The 15,778-nt window shown below is 41.6% G+C and overlaps 1 protein-coding gene across 1 annotated transcript; it reads left to right on the top strand.

Moving 5' to 3' along the window:
- Window positions 1–1,660: 1,660 nt before the first annotated feature.
- On the top strand, window positions 1,661–13,804 carry CRHBP (corticotropin releasing hormone binding protein; the record flags this gene model as incomplete). The annotated part of the gene is made up of 7 exons (XM_084233815.1): window positions 1,661–1,741; window positions 2,093–2,186; window positions 2,511–2,668; window positions 4,061–4,271; window positions 5,887–6,035; window positions 10,225–10,342; window positions 13,647–13,804. The coding sequence occupies 7 exons, from the start codon at window positions 1,661–1,663 to the stop codon at window positions 13,802–13,804; spliced, it is 969 nt and encodes a 322-aa protein (XP_084089941.1).
- Window positions 13,805–15,778: the final 1,974 nt, after the last annotated feature.

Genomic DNA, 15,778 nt, shown 5'->3' with positions numbered 1-15,778 from the left:
TGATGGGAAAAGAGTCTGGGTCTGTGATATGTGTGATGATGGGGGCTGGGCCCCCCTCCAGGCACAAGGAGGACTAGAGATAGACCTAAAAATGGCTTGGCAGGCATGAGGCCAAGCAAGTTGGGGTCATTTTTTTTTTCTCTTCTTTTCCTCCCAGGTTTCTTTATACTCTTCTGAGCTGACATCTCAACAGTTCCAAGATGGGGAGAAAGACCTGATGACCGGTGTAGGTGACCTTTGGGTGCTCTCCCCACTTCTACTCTGTGATCTTTGCATATAGTGGAAGGGCTACTTGTTAAACAACTAAAAGACAAGCTTTACAGCCCCTTCAGTGCTCAGAATTGCCTTAACTATGAAAATATCAAATTCCGACATTGCTAGGCATGACCACTTAGCTTTGAACATTTATAAACTAAAAATATAACAATTTCCTTGAGTTAAAACACTGTTATTGTCTTGTTATTTATAATTCAGAATCAAGAAAGTAATGGGTTTAATGGTGTTTTCTGTCAGGCAGAAATAAAACAACATGAAGTCTTTAGGAATTGCAATCTCCTCACTTGGTGCATAGATTAGAAAGGGGTTGGAAAGCCAAAAGTGTAGCATTCCCATATTTTCCACAATTTTGGACCTAGAGAAGAAATAATTCTCTTCTAATCAGCAAGGACACATTTATCCTTAACTTGTCTATGGATCTCTAAATCATTGGTGTAGCCCTGAAAATTTGTTGATGATCCATTGTAATAAAGTTCCTTGATGCTCTTTCTACCAGAGAATTAAAGTAATCCAGCTTTTTGAAGGCATGCAATAGAATTGACTGCATTTCTGTGTGGTTCAGATAGAGTGTAAAGTCACGACTGCAGTTAGCTGGTCAAAGGAGGTGTCCACCAGCAGACATTTAGGCCAAGTGACAAAGCTCAGCTAAAATCTGGATGCCCACAAAGGCCAGACTTAGCCTTCCATTAAGGAACTGCTTATAAGAAACTGGATCAGGATAAATATTGAAAGAAAGAAAGCTTGAATTACAATACTCAATATTACTGCAACATCCTACAAAATCAGACTATAGTTTTTGTTCAGTTTCTCTTTATAGCTGAAAATACCTGAAGTTTCCTCATTAGAGGCAGGAGCAGATGCCCAAATGTTGTATTCTCTGACAATTTCCATCATGACTCCATCCAAGTTTATGGAACAAGGCTGCCACGGTAAGGTTATATGTGTATGGATTCTTATACATGTATGCAGTGTTGCCACTTTCCTTTACATAACCAAAAGTACCCTGAATGTCCACAGGGAAGTATAATTCAGCATCTGGCAGGTCAACTCAAATGCCCTCCCTTATTTATTGTGTGTCTCTGCCTCATTTTTTCTCTCATACTTAAGTTCACTAAGTTATAAGTGTCTGAAGTCATTCTTGGCGAATGATGCTGGACCACTCTGAAAATTTGTGGCTGAGATCTGGACCCTCGTCATCACCACGCACTTTGTCACTGAGACAGGGTAACCCATGGTTACTGAGCTCAGATCAGTTAAGGGGCAGAGAGCCTCCCCTCCTTGCTGCTATATAAAAAGAGACCCGGCAAAGGGCCCCTAGCTGCTTCTAGCTCTCAGCCTGGGCGAAGGTGTGGGAAGGAAAAGCAGCTGCAAAGGCAAGGCCAACATGTCTCCTACCTTCAAACTTCAGTGTCACTTCATTCTGATCTTCCTGATGGCTCTAAGAGGGGACAGCCGGTACCTAGAGGTGAGCGCTCCCAAAATCCACCCTTCAATACCATCTCTGCCCCAGTGTTCAGCCACAGTGAATGGGCAAGCTGCCTCTGCCTCAGCCTTTGTTGGGGTTAGCTCTTTCTTCCCTCTCTTGCATCATCCCCTCTCCTCCTCCCTACACTGACCTTTCTCCCAGCTTCTCCTCCTCGCCTCTGACCCCGAGGGATAGCTCTTCTGATGGAAAGGGTGGAAGACTTTCTTGTCTTCTGTCCCAGGAGACGCTGATCCCATTATTCTCTTTCCTGCGGGGCAGGTAGGGTGTCCTGTTCCTGGTGCCCTTTTCCACCCCTTGAACTATTCTGGACTGACCCATTTTCCTTGCCAGCTGCGGGAAGCAGTAGACCACGACCCTTTCCTGCTCTTCAGCGCCAACTTGAAGCGGGAGCTGGCTGGGGAGCAGTTGTACCGCCGCGCTCTGCGTGAGTAGGAGCTGCCGGCTGGCGCCAGCAGGCAGCGGGGAGTTGGCGGAGATTGGGGCTCCAGGGCATCATCAGGAAAGGGATGGTCAGGTCAGGGCCGCAGCCTGCGCTATTCCTATCGCTGAGTCCTTCCCAGGAAGCACTATGGGGCGGGCGAGGTGGGGCGACTTGCCCCGCAGTGTGGAAGCCAGGGCAGCCGAAGTCGGGAACCCCGGGGCTGCAGACGCAGGAAATAGGGTGTGTGGAGAGGGTGTGGAGGGGGCTGCTGGGATCCGGCGCCAAGGTGGCTGCAGCCGGGATGCCTGGCCCGCTGCCCTCCCCCAGGGTGCCTGGATATGCTGAGCCTGCAGGGCCAGTTCACCTTCACCGCGGACCGGCCGCAGCTGCACTGTGCCGCCTTCTTCATCAGTGAGCCCGAGGAGTTCATCACCATCCACTACGACCAGGTCTCCATCGACTGTGAGGGCGGGGACTTCCTAAAGGTAAGGCACCCGGTCTGATCTGCTCCAGACGGGTTGGCAGGTGGGGGAGCACGGGAGGGAAAATCGGCTGGGGCGCAGCACCCAGCTTGGGACCGCGGAGCGTGGCTGGTGACACCTGTAATTGGAGTCTGCTGGTGCAGAAGTGGGAGAGGTGCGCTTAGGAACCCGCACACGCTGGGGAACTTACCCCAACCGCAAGACCCGGCCCGCACACATGCCTCTGCAGCTGCTGGGGCGTAAATCCCCTCTGTGCGCTCTCGGAACTTCGTAAGACTTAAACTCAGTGTGCACCTGCTGTGTTGCGATTTGGTACTGAGGGGAAATAATACAAACTAGCAGGAGCGCTGGGCACAGGAATGTCGGTGGATTCTGGTTAGAAGACCGGTCCCACACGTCTGAGATCCGTGACCGCCTGGCTCCTGCTGCTTCCGGCTGTTTGGCTGTTTGAACAGCAGTTCCAGGTTCTCAGACACTGCCGCCAAAGCCTGGGTGACCCGAGTTTGGAGTAGCAGAGCGCTGACAGCTGAGCGGGATCTAGTCTGAGGGAGAAGGGGCAGGAGGGCAGGAGGACAAGCCCCCAACCTCAGGACATGCCCACTCCCAGCCTCTTCCCACGTCTAATAGGTCAGCTTGGATGCCTTATGGAACTCTGCAGTCCAATTAAAATGACTGTGATTTAAATCTCCAGACTGGAGATTATTTGGAAGCTGTCGAGTGTGGTGGAAGAGGACTGCTGTGGTGAAATAATTAGTTGTTGGGTTGGTGGTAATTTTGCAAATGTGGACTAGGTTGGGAAACCTGTGGTGACTGAGGGAGTAACACAGATGCTCACCTTCTGTCCAGCTGCAAACTTTCACAATGCCTGAGTGGCTTGCAAGAACTCCTGGACAGAGGTGTTATTATATTAATATATAATAACAAGAGAAAAACAGGTGTAGATAGTGATTGGCAGGTAAACTTGCTGCTCCGTTGTTTATTTTTTTATGATCTAATTTTGAGATTTTTTTCTGGTTCATATTTCATTAAGAGAGGAACTGACGCTCAAATTATGTTTCTGTTACATTCTTTTGAAGGAGGGATGTGTGGAAAATATGACCAAATTAAAATATGTATTATCTGTGATTTTATTTACCAAGATGGCTGAAATGATAAAAGAAAGCACATGAAAGTTTAATATTCTGGAAACTTGAAGGTTTATAAAGGAAAGAAAGCAATAATCATCATCAAAATATATACAAATGCAAAGCGAATGGGCAGGGAGTATAAATTGTCAATTCCTCACTTAAAACTGAAGGCCCATTTCTGGATTTCCCCAGCCCCCCTTTCAACACACCTATGACCACAGGAGTTGATGGGTATGATCAGCTGTGTCTGTATGTTTTTTGTTTGAAGGTTTTTGATGGTTGGATTCTTAAGGGGGAGACATTCCCCAGTTCCCAGGATCATCCTCTCCCCACAACTGAGCGCTACATAGATTTCTGCGAGAGTGGGCTTAGTGGAAGAAGCATCAAATCCTCCCAGAACGTGGCCATGATCTTCTTCCGAATTCATGAACCAGGAAATGGATTCACATTAACCATAAAAACAGATCCCAACCTGTTTCGTAAGTGGACTCCTGTCTTCTGAGTTTGATCACAGGACTTGTGGGGGAGTGTCAGATCTGCTCTTCAAAGTAGCATTATTGCAGACAAGAAATTTGAAGTGAGGAATGATTTGAATGGAATTCTTTTTTCGTTATAAAAATCAAATCAGTTTTTCATTTTTCCCAGAGTAGGTAGGGTACTAATTTATGATGGGTAGAATTCTATCTTTTCTCCAATCTTACTCTGATCTCCAGAGGTACCACAATGCATTCAGTGACAAATTTTAATCCCTCTTAGTCAGTTTGTTGATCTGGGATAAACTTGAGAGATTAGATATGAAGTTGCAGTTTAGGTAAAGGCTGAAAGACTGCATAGCTGGGATGTGGTTGAAGGATTTCATGCCCTGAACAGAGGATTGGACTAGAGGACCTTAACCTTGCCTTCCGACCTTGAGTCCACCACTTTCATTGAGTTCATTTCTGATAGATACAAACATAGCTGCTCTAAAGCTAATGATTTAGTCCTATATAACATGTTGGCTTATTATTCTTTCCCTTAAGGAGAAACATCTTTTCAGAAAATCGGGAAAAGAAAACAAGTTACTCATATTTGGTTGCAGACAATAGTATTATATTCGCACTTCCTGTGGTCAAGAATGGGGCTTTATCCACCAGAGAATACTGTACAGATTGACCTTATGATTTTTGTTTGTTATTTTAATTTTTGAAAGACCCTCCCCTCTCCCCACCCTCTACCCCCAACCCCACAAGGTTGTTTCTGAGGAATGCAGCGAAATAATCCTAAGGGACAAAGTGAAATATTTCTCCTATGTTGTGTTTGGTTAGGAACCAGTTACCATCTATAATCATCCAGGAATGTCAGTTCTATGTTGTTGAAAATAAAGAAAACAAGAGATATTTCTGACCTGCTCTGGTCAATCAGAAACTTTTGTCCCATAATTGGTCAAAAAAAAAAAAAGTAACTCAGATGATTCTAGTTGCAGAGCTGAAACAATAAATATATTGTAAATCCAGACTTTAGCTTCAAAACAAACAAACAAAAAATCAGAAATTCTTGGAAGTAAATTTAACATTAAATATTAAAATAATACCTTTTTGTCAATTCATCACTTACAGACATAAGTTGGCTTTCTCTTTTTTTCTCAACCAACTTTGTGTTACTTTAATATTTACTTCTTTCACTATTTAAAAAATTAACATTATGGCTACAAATGCAATAAATGAAGGCTTCAGGCAGATAGGTTTAAGCTCTGGCCTCACTTTTATGCCTAGATTCTTTGGTATACCTAGCTTGAACTTGGACCCTCCTTAACTGGAGTGATCCTAGAACTGCAACTGCTAGTATTATTTGATTATTGATTTATGCATTTGATTGTTATAAACAAGAAACCCCTAGATTATGATGTCCCCATATAGCATAGGACCTCTTGGCCATATCCATATACCATTGGCAATTTTTATTCCCAACACTTTCCTATCTCCAAAGGCTTTTGTGATATGTCGTCCAGGTCGCAAGACCCTAGAACATGAATAGGAGCCTAGAATAAGGATAGGATAAATGTTTATAAACACCCAGCATACCAAAGTAGTGAAAATGTGCTGTTTTTCTTCAAAGCCTGCAATGTCATTTCCCAGACACCAAATGGAAGGTTTACCCTGATAGTTCCACATCAGCACCGAAACTGCAGCTTCTCCATAATTTATCCAGTGGTGATCAAAATATCTGATCTTACCTTGGGGCACTTAAATGGTCTTCAGTTAAAGGTGAGTGGCTTCTTTGCTTCCCAATCATTTCCTAAAGCTTCGGCTTTCTCAGAGCAAAAGCAATTACACAGCGCAAACATGCACATTACCAAGTTGGAGAAATTATGTCCTTCTGTCTGTGACATCTCGCTTGGCTGCCCTTGTTGCTGTAACTATCCCCTCTTTTATTTCAGTTATGCTGCAAGTTGTATACTCAGGTGCCCTTTCTGAACACTTGAATATATTTCTTGTGATGTAAGACGTGTTTTCAACTGGGAAACTTGTGGCATATAATTACAATTGAACTCTCTTGTACTTGCCTCTTTTACAAAAATTCTCTCCTAGCAGAACCTAGTGAGTCATCTACACAGCTGTTTTTCTGATTATTGGAATTTTCTTTTGACATGAAGGAAGTATCTCATTGACAGAAGTGTTATGAAGAAATGCTAAGTGTAGCATAAAATACAAAATTGGATTTTTATATTGCAAATACAGTAAAGTTTGGAAGAGTTTTGTGCAATTACATTTAATTCAATACATTTTGCATCAAAGTATTAGCTACGAATCCCCATCAACTTGTTTTCCCATGGACCTGAAATGAATGTGGCCACATTGCTTACACTGGTAGCTCTTCCCTCTGAGTCATCCTCACTTCCTTTTACTTTCTCAAATGCCAAGGTTATGACAGCTCATGTATTTGCTGGCACTAAACAGTCATAGTTCCTAATCAGACAGATTTTGGTGAAAACCGAATCAATCTCCTTTAAGCCCTAAATTCATGAGCTAGTGCCTTTTTTTTTTTTTAATTGGACCTTTTCAGAAGAATAAACCTTGCAAAACACCAGGATAGGTGGGTATCTTTAGCATAGCCTTATTTGCTTAAGATTGTTTATATGTCAATCTTATGTATGACATAGAAGATGGCAAGTGTGATAACAGATTGAGAGGTCTGCACTTTAGTTAATCCTAGCTCTGAGGAGGAATCTTGATATTTTTCTTTAAGAAAAGTAAAGTGTGTTGCATCCTGGGCATCTATTTCTTTACAAAATATTTTTTGAGTACCTACCATGTGTAAGGCATTGTTCTTGATGCTGGAAATCAGTCATGAACAAAACAGGTCCTGCTCATACGGGAGAGATGAAACAGGCAAAAGGTTACATGTTACAAACCGTGGTCAGTGCCCTACAGAAAATGGAACAACGTAGTGTGACAGACCGTGCTGGGGAGAAGGGAGCAGAGGAAGCCACAGGGAGCTACTTGAAATGAAGTGGTCAGGAAGGAAACCTTGGAGAAGGAGATATTTAAAGTGAGACTTGAGTGAGAGAAAAGGAGTCAGCGGCCAAGGGAATATCTGGGAACAAAAGGAGTAGTAGGGCAGAGGCTCAGAGATAGGAGTTGGCTTCCTGAATTTGATTTGATTTTTTTAAAGATTTATTTTGTTTGTTTATGCATACAAGAGCTGGGGTGTAGGCCAGAGGTGTAGGGAATGAGAGGATTCATCAGAGACAGAGTGGAGCAGAACAGGTGGATCTACTGAAAGACACAGCTGAGGGGAGCAGCAGGAGAGACAGGAGAGGTCTGCTTGCCATGTGGGTCACCTCCCTGGCTGGGGTTGGAACTTGTGCCACAGTGACTGGCAATAGCTTCATAGTGCCGAGACTTAACCCCTTGCGCCACCAGGGAGGGCTGGCTTCCTGGATTTTAGTATTGGGAAGAAGGGGAGGCAGAGGCAGAGTGGTCGGACAGCATCTGGTGTTTCGGGCCAGGGCATGAGAGTCCACAGCCCATATTAAGTAGTTTGAGTTTATTCTAAGTGGAATAAAATCACTGGCAGCGTTCAGGCAGGAGAGCATCCTGATCTGACTTAAACTGCCTGACAGTGGTTCTGGCTTTCAGGAGGGGAGTGGGCAGCAGGGCCCAGGGTTCTTCTAGGGGTCCTCATGGTCTGGGTGAGAGATGGTTGTGTCCAGGCTGTCAACTAACAAGAAGTCTAAGCAGTTCTTATAGAGAAGCTGAATCTCAGAGATTTCTCAGCCCAACTCAGGTTCTGCCACTGGGGTTAAGAATAGCTGAGAGATTGGGAAGAGGAGAGAGAAGTCAGTGAACAACAAGGAATAGGTGCCCCCAACTTTCTTCTTTCCTTCTTTGGTTCCCTCATCTTGGGGAGAGGCTCTACTTCTCCCCAACATCCTCATTTTCCATCTTTCTTTCCTGAACCTACCTTTTTCCCTTTACCAGCTTCCGCTGAAATTCAGAACCTATAGAACCAATTAAGTTTAGTCTTATGAGATGTTGCCCCTGCACTATCTCTGCTCAAGGGAAAGGCAATTAAGTGTTTTATCCTTATCTCTAAATGGCTTATCCAGCTCTTCATACAAGAACAAGAGCCCTGTACACAGTGGGGTTAATTACCTCTCTATTTCATCATTTGATGAAATGATATAAAAAACAGCTAAGCTGGTATAGAACCCAAAGCACAGAAGGTGCTTTTAAAATATATGTCCCTACCTGCTACTTTTCATCAAACAGTTGCTATTTTAGTATTTTCTAAATTGTTGTTTAGTTTCTGTTACATTTCAATGTCTTCTAAATGTTTGAACGTGTGTATTTAAAGTTCCCTGTTTTAGACATAGTCCCTATGTGGCAGGGTCTCTCTGATTAATCCAAGCCCCTTGCCACATTCTATTAGGTCTTTGTTTTTTTTAAGATTTATTTATTAATGCATATAAGAACTGGGGTGTAGGCCAGAGTTGCCAGGATGAGAGGATCCACCAGAGACTGAGTGGGGAGCAGAACAGGCAGATCTACTGAAATACACTGCTGAAGGGAGCGGTGGGTGAGACAGGAGAGGTCTACTGCACCATGTGGGTAGTTCCTTGGCTGGCTGGGGATTGAACTCTAGCTGTAGTGGCTTGCAGTAGCTTGATAGCTCTGTGTCTTTAACCCCTGAGCCACCAGGCAGGCCCCTCCATTAGATCTTCCATGAAGACTCAAGACAAAATTGGCTATGTAGTTAAAAGGGGCAAAATGAAAATGTGGGGGCCCTTATTTTATAATTAAGAATTTCAAGATGGGGTCTTCCCCAGTGGCGCAGCAGGTTGATTGAGGCACTGTAAAGCTGTCCGCAGCCTCTGCAGTGCGGGTTTGATCCCCCGCCAGGGAGATACCCACATGGCACGGCAGACCTCTCCTGTTGCACCCGTTGCTCCCCTCAGCAGTGTTTTCGGTCCGTCTGCCTGTTCTGCTCCCCACTCTCTGGTAAATTTTCTCACCCTCCTGCGCCTCTGGCCTGTACCCCAGCTCTTGTATAAAAAAAAAAAAATTCAAGATGGTGACAGCAGAGCCCAGGGCCCTTGTAAGCATGGACCCTGTGTGGCTGCCCTTGAAACCAGCCCTTATCCCAGCAGATGCTAGTCCAAAGTGCAACATCTGGGACCTAGAAGACCTGCTTTGTTTGTGTGAGAAGGTCACAGCATAGGAATTGCTGTGGTGAGACAGTCTGGAAAGGATGAAAGGAAGCAGAAAAAGGTGGATATAGAGGACCAGACAAATTGTTAGAATAGATTCTTGTTTTAAATAGCTGAAATAAATTTGTTTTAGCATTAAGGAAAAAGACAATGATAACTCAACTCTACCTAGCTGGGGGCCCAAATTAGGGTTCTTTTCTTTTAAAAATATTCTTATAACTAATTTAAATCCTTATCAGTAGTAATGATAAGGATTGTCCAACAGCAGAAAAAGTCCCTTATAAAAAAGAAAAAGAGGTAAATCGAAAATTGATGTGAAAACCCTACTTGTAAATTGCAAATATTTGATTTCCTTTAATTCTGATTGTATGCATTAAGAAATTCAAGTAATTCACTGTGTATGTCTAAATGAGTTAAAAAGCAAAGCATTTTCAGATTCAATTTTCATACATCTTTTAAGTAGTTTACAGATTTCCACTTCATCATTCCTGTCCTTGAACTTGTGAAAAAAAAAATGCACACACATTTAAAAAAAAAAAATGATTACTCAACTGATTTAGAAAAGCAATTCTTATACTTTTTTCCTTTTAAATATCTTTTAATTTCCAGAGACCTGGATGCTAAATGGCACTGCCAGGATGTCTAAGGCTGAGTTAGTGAATTCACCAACTTGAGATTTGTTAAATGGTTTGACTTCCATAATTGGTTTAAGTATATCTTTCTTTGCTGCTTTATTCTCTTAGAAACCCTCAGTAGGTTGTGGGGGAATAGGAGACTTTGTGGAGCTGCTGGGAGGAACTGGTTTGGACCCTTCCAAGATGATGCCTTTAGCTGATCTCTGCTCTCCCTTTCACGGGCCTGGTGAGCTGTTTCTTTGATTATTATGCATATACAAATTTATTTCTGTAAGGAACACATCTCAATTTTTTTAATATAGATGGGATGGCAAGACACCCCCCCCAAAAAAAACCCATCCAGTCTTGCCCATTGAGTCAGTGTGAGGAGTTTATACTTGAGCCTATGTGCAGTATCAAGAATGTATTACCATGGTGGCAATACTGAATGGGGGTATCCACATATTATTTCAATTAAAACTATATCAATTAATTTAAAAACAATGTGTTTGTTAGCAAAATATTTGACATTGGGGAAGAAACCTATTTTGTAATGAGCATGTGTTAGTCATAAATAAGACTGTGAAAAAGACAAAGCTTTTTTACTCTCTTTCTTTCTACCTTTTTAGAGGTCCTTGCTTTCATCCTCTAGAGATCAAAGAATTGGTTAACTTAGTGAAAATTACAGTTCAAATAATAGATGATTCAGCAATTAGTAATAGTGTAATAATGAAGTAATATCAAAATAACTTTTTCAAATATATGTAGTTGTATGTGTTACTCTTAGTAAATAAGCAAAGAAATGATATGTGTTGTTAGACATTGTCAGAACTGCTGAATGTTCCCAACTTCTACCAGCAAAAACAGCATCTGAAAGGTTACTTCAACACAGAACGAAATTCTGAAATCTGAAAATGGTTACTGGTAATAAGACTAATTAGTGCAGGGCATGCCAAGCAGAATCAGATTTTCTTTGTTAGGAACCAGTAAGGCTTTTCCACTTGATTATCCTCAGGTGGGGTGAGAATGGGTGGGGATTGCTGGTCTCATGACCAATTAACAAAGTCCAAGGGGAGAGGAAGAGGACTACATAAAACATTCCTATAAACGTAACTCCCATATCAGTACTTCAGAGGCATGAATTAGTCTGTTTTTAAAGAGACAAAAGAAAACAGAAGAGGAAGTAAAGCAGTCTCTAATATCATGGCTAATTCTTATCATGGATCCCTTCCTCTCTGGAAACCACAGAGCACTAACCAATTAGGTAATGAAGCTGCAAGTCAGACACTCCTTTGGACCAGCTGTTACCCATTGTAATTAAAACCATCCAGGGCCTCCCCTGGTGGTGCAGTGGTTGAGTGCTGGCAGCCTCTGCAGCACCAGCTCGATCTTCGGGCCACCAGCGAGGGTCTCACATGGCGCAACAGACCTCTCCTGCTCCGCCCGCTGCTCCCCTCAGCAGTGTATTTTGTCAGTCTGCCTGTTCTGTTCCCGGCTCTGGCTCTGGTGAATTCTCTCACCCTCCCGCACTTCTGACCGTACCCAGTGCTTGTATAAATAAATAAAAAATCTAAAAACAAACAAACAAAAAAGAAGTAAGCCCTAGGGGGGAAAAAAAAATAAAACCATCCCTGTCCACTAGCTAATGCAGGGGACTTCACAAATGATACGTCTCTGAAATAAAGTTAGCGTGCACATGTAAACACTAAGGGCCATTTGTATTCTGCTAACTGGAACACATACACTACTACTGTATAAAGAAGCATTTCAGATGAGATGTGAGCAGGGCTGGGCCCAGGACAAGCTTTCTAAATAAGGTTATGGCAAAAAGTTTCTAAAAACCCACTTTGCTGAAAACTTGGGATTATTGTTATTATTATTTATTTATTTTTTTTTTGCTGACTTACCCTTGAGCACTACTCTAAATTGTCAGTGCACATGACTCTTCTTGTCTTTTCATGTGCTCTCTTGAGGCTCTGGAAACTTCCATGAGGATAGGGCATAACTCTGAGGAGATGTGTGCAAGCTGGGTAAAGACTATGCCTGCCTTAAATTTTAGATAATTGAAGTGAGGGTAATTTTGGTGCTTGACTTATAAGACTTGAATTATGTAACAGGGTGAGACTAAGGCCAAAGAAACACTTTTCCCTAAATTATCTAAATAACTGAAACCAGTCAAGATAATTTGAAGCCTTGATTATATGATTCATTAGTTTTAGAATTTATGTTTTTCTTTCATTCATCCATGTTTCTATGAGCCCCTCCTAAGTTATTCAGATAACAAAGAACTATTGGGGACCCTGTCCTTCAAATTAGATTTCATTGGGAGTTATGTCAAATTAAACAACATGCACATTAACTGAAGGAAATGGGGTGTGTTAGGTAAAGTTTGGAGTCAGATCAGAAAAAGAATGACCTTCCAAATCATGTAAAGAAAATTAAGTATGGGCCTCTTGTAGAAGCTTAACCTAAGCTTAACTTAGACTTCTTAGTGCGAAGATTAAAATAATTACGGAGTTTATTATGTCTCCAAACTGCCTTCTACCTCAATAATGCTATCTGACTGATTTACTTCATTGAAATGTGGGCATATGTTTGTGAAGTACTTGTTATATAATGATAATGCTAGTGTTTCTCAGAACTTAGTCCTTACAGAGACAAAGCAGTTGGGGCGAGTGGCGGTGGGGGGGGCTGATAAAATTAAAATATAAGAAAGTATTGTTGTAGGGCAGATAAATCTTGCCCCTAGAATCATCTTGAGAGTGAAGAAATAAAATAAAAGTAATTTTTAAAACAAAAATAATAGGAATTTCAATATATAGCAGCCAAAGTACACCTGCACTAGAAGTACATAAGCATTGCAGATGCTTGTGAAGATAATGAGTAAGACTGCACTTAAATAAGAATATTAAAAGCCATTCCATACAAGAAACAAAAGAAAAAAGTGAGAAAATGTGCAGTGGACAATAGAACAGAAATAAATATACTCAGTGTATATCTAAACCATGCAAATTATTTTTTTGTTCATATATAAAGTAGGATTATTATTCTATTAGAAAAAAATAAACAGGTGGATTTGGGGGTCTACATAAATGTCCTGCAGTAAGCTCCTCTGGTCCTGCCCAACTAAATGCCACTTGCACCCCTAGGTATAACCACAACCAAAAACTAACCTTGCAAATTTCCAGCCTGTCCCTAGAGGGCAGTACTGCTCCCACTGAGAACACTGAAGCCAGCACACTCCTTGCCTTTTTTGGCCTTTATCATCAGAGCCTGGCAGATAGAGGAACATGAAACCAGCCAGGACACATCTACTTGTTGCTTCCTATGGCTAACAGTGTTCTTATCCATGAGGAGAGGACTGGGTTCAATTTCACTATTCTGCAATGAGTTATGTGTTAAACTAGGAATGAAAACAGAAATGTGTCATCTGCTGGCAAGATGCATGGTTTGTCATTTGATTTGTGTTTAAATGATCTTGTCCACAGAAATGGTTCGACTGTGTGGTTTCTAACATATTGGAACACTTTTACTCTTTCCATGAATTTTAGCCCAAATGAAAATTGGCTGTGACAACACAGTGGTGCGCATGGTCTCGAGTGGAAAACACATAAATCGTGTGACTTTTGAGTACCGCCAGCTGGAACCATATGAAGTGGAAAACCCAAATGGAAACAGTATCCAGGAATTCTGTTTGTCTACTCTTTGAACCACCAACCCACTGATTTACATACTGCCAGCTAAGAGAGTTTTAATAGCTATTATATGATTTTGATGCCAGCTAGTTATGTCTTTCATGCCAGTTAGTATTCCCAGTCTACACACACACACACACACTTACACATGCACATTAATTTCTGTACTTTTTCTTTTTTTCATTTGTAACATATTGGTGATCACAAAGAAAAAAATAAGTCCCCTTTTTGTAGAAAAGCAATTTTTTGCAATTCTTTGGTATGCCACAAACCTGCATGGATAAGACACATGCAAGCAATGTGGCAATAAACAACAGTATCTCATGGGAAATACAACAAAGAAATAAAAAATGGTGGCATTCATATCAGTTTTATAACAGAAAACAATGTCTTGTTTGTTCACAGTAGTTGCATCTATTTTTTGTTTATAAATCTGTTTATAATAGGAATAGTCACAGCTTTATTTCTTGATTAGTAACAGCTTGTTTTTAACAAAGTTTTTAACAAACTTTCCATCTACAATACAAACACGAATAAATACAGTCAGAATGTTGGCACATTGACATCGTGCTTCGTTTGCTTTCCTGAGTAGTCTTCTCCCTATTGCCAGCAGAAAACCAAGTCCTCTAAACAAATATCACATCCTTATGTTGTAAACCTGAGACTAATGTGATATTTCGTGTCAATTATATCTCAATAAGAATGCATTGCAAGAGCAAAGAATGTCTTCATGTGATACAGAACCAAATGGTGAATGAAATCATTTTAAATGTTCTAAAGAATTCTGGGTCAATGAAGTAGAATCATTCAGAGAGAAGGCAGAATCACAGCACTGGCACAAACACTCTAACTGATTGGCTTCAATAAGGAAGTGAGATGTAGGATGCAAGGAACCTTTTTCCACTGCCTGACAACTCTCAGACACAACCAGAGTACTTCTTTGGTACTAACAGCAGTTGAGTGTTGAGTGAGCCTTGCCTATATGTGGCTTAAGACTAAATCCACTAAAGATTTCAGAATAAGACTCCCTGTTCTGGGAATAAATAAATGAATAAAGGTCTGCTTTATACCAGTCTTCTCAAACTGGGTTGCCTCTCTTTAGTATTAGTTTAAAATATTCATTGGTGGGCCTCCCTGGTGGCACAAGATGTTAAGTAACGCACTATGAAGCTATCCACAGCCTCTGCAACGCGAGTTCGATCCTCAGCCCTCCAGGGAGCAACCCACATGGCAAAGCTGACCTCTCCTGTCTCGCCCGCTGCTCCCCTCAGCCGTGTATTTCAATCTACCTGTTCTGCTCTCCCCACCCCTGCATCTCTGGCCTATACCCCAGGTCTTGTATGCATAAATAAATCTTTAAAAAATATATTCATTGGCTAATTTGGCTGCAAAGCTCACAATAATATTTAATATTTCTGCTTTTGCATTGAACTATTTATTTTTGTCTTTTAATACATGAGGTTCTTTTTTACCTGCTGTGGAGTTTTTCCTTAGAGATGAAATAAATTTACACAGAGCAAATTTTGGTGACAAAGATTCTTCCAGATTTCTTCCAAATTTCTTCCAAATTCCAAAGGAATTTCTTGCTATTTTACTGGGGAGGCAATGCTGCCAGAACTTCCCTGCAAAGAGGAATCTTCATGAAAGAAAAAGACTTAATGGGTAGGATTTACTGATAGGCAGTTTGTTCATGTGCTTAACAACACCTAATAGAGTTGCAGACAGGAGCTTCTTTTATAGGGTACTCACATGAAATTATATCTGAATATATTGTTATCAATGCTGTGGACTATTTCAGATAAATGCCTCTATGTTCAAATAAGCAGATTGAACAGCCTCATTCCTAATGGATCATTTGTAATGATTACCATCCATTTTTCTTCTTCACATGTTAAGATAAACTGTATAGGGCCTCCCCAGTGGCGCAGCAGTTGAGCACTGGGTTGTGAAGCTGCCTGCAGCCTCTGCAGCGCCGGTTCGATCCCCGG

This window comes from Talpa europaea (genome assembly GCF_964194135.1).
Source record: "Talpa europaea genome assembly, chromosome: 5".
NCBI lineage: Eukaryota > Metazoa > Chordata > Mammalia > Eulipotyphla > Talpidae > Talpa > Talpa europaea.
Note: the sequence above shows the minus strand (reverse complement) of the source record. Positions and strands in the feature narration are given on the sequence as shown.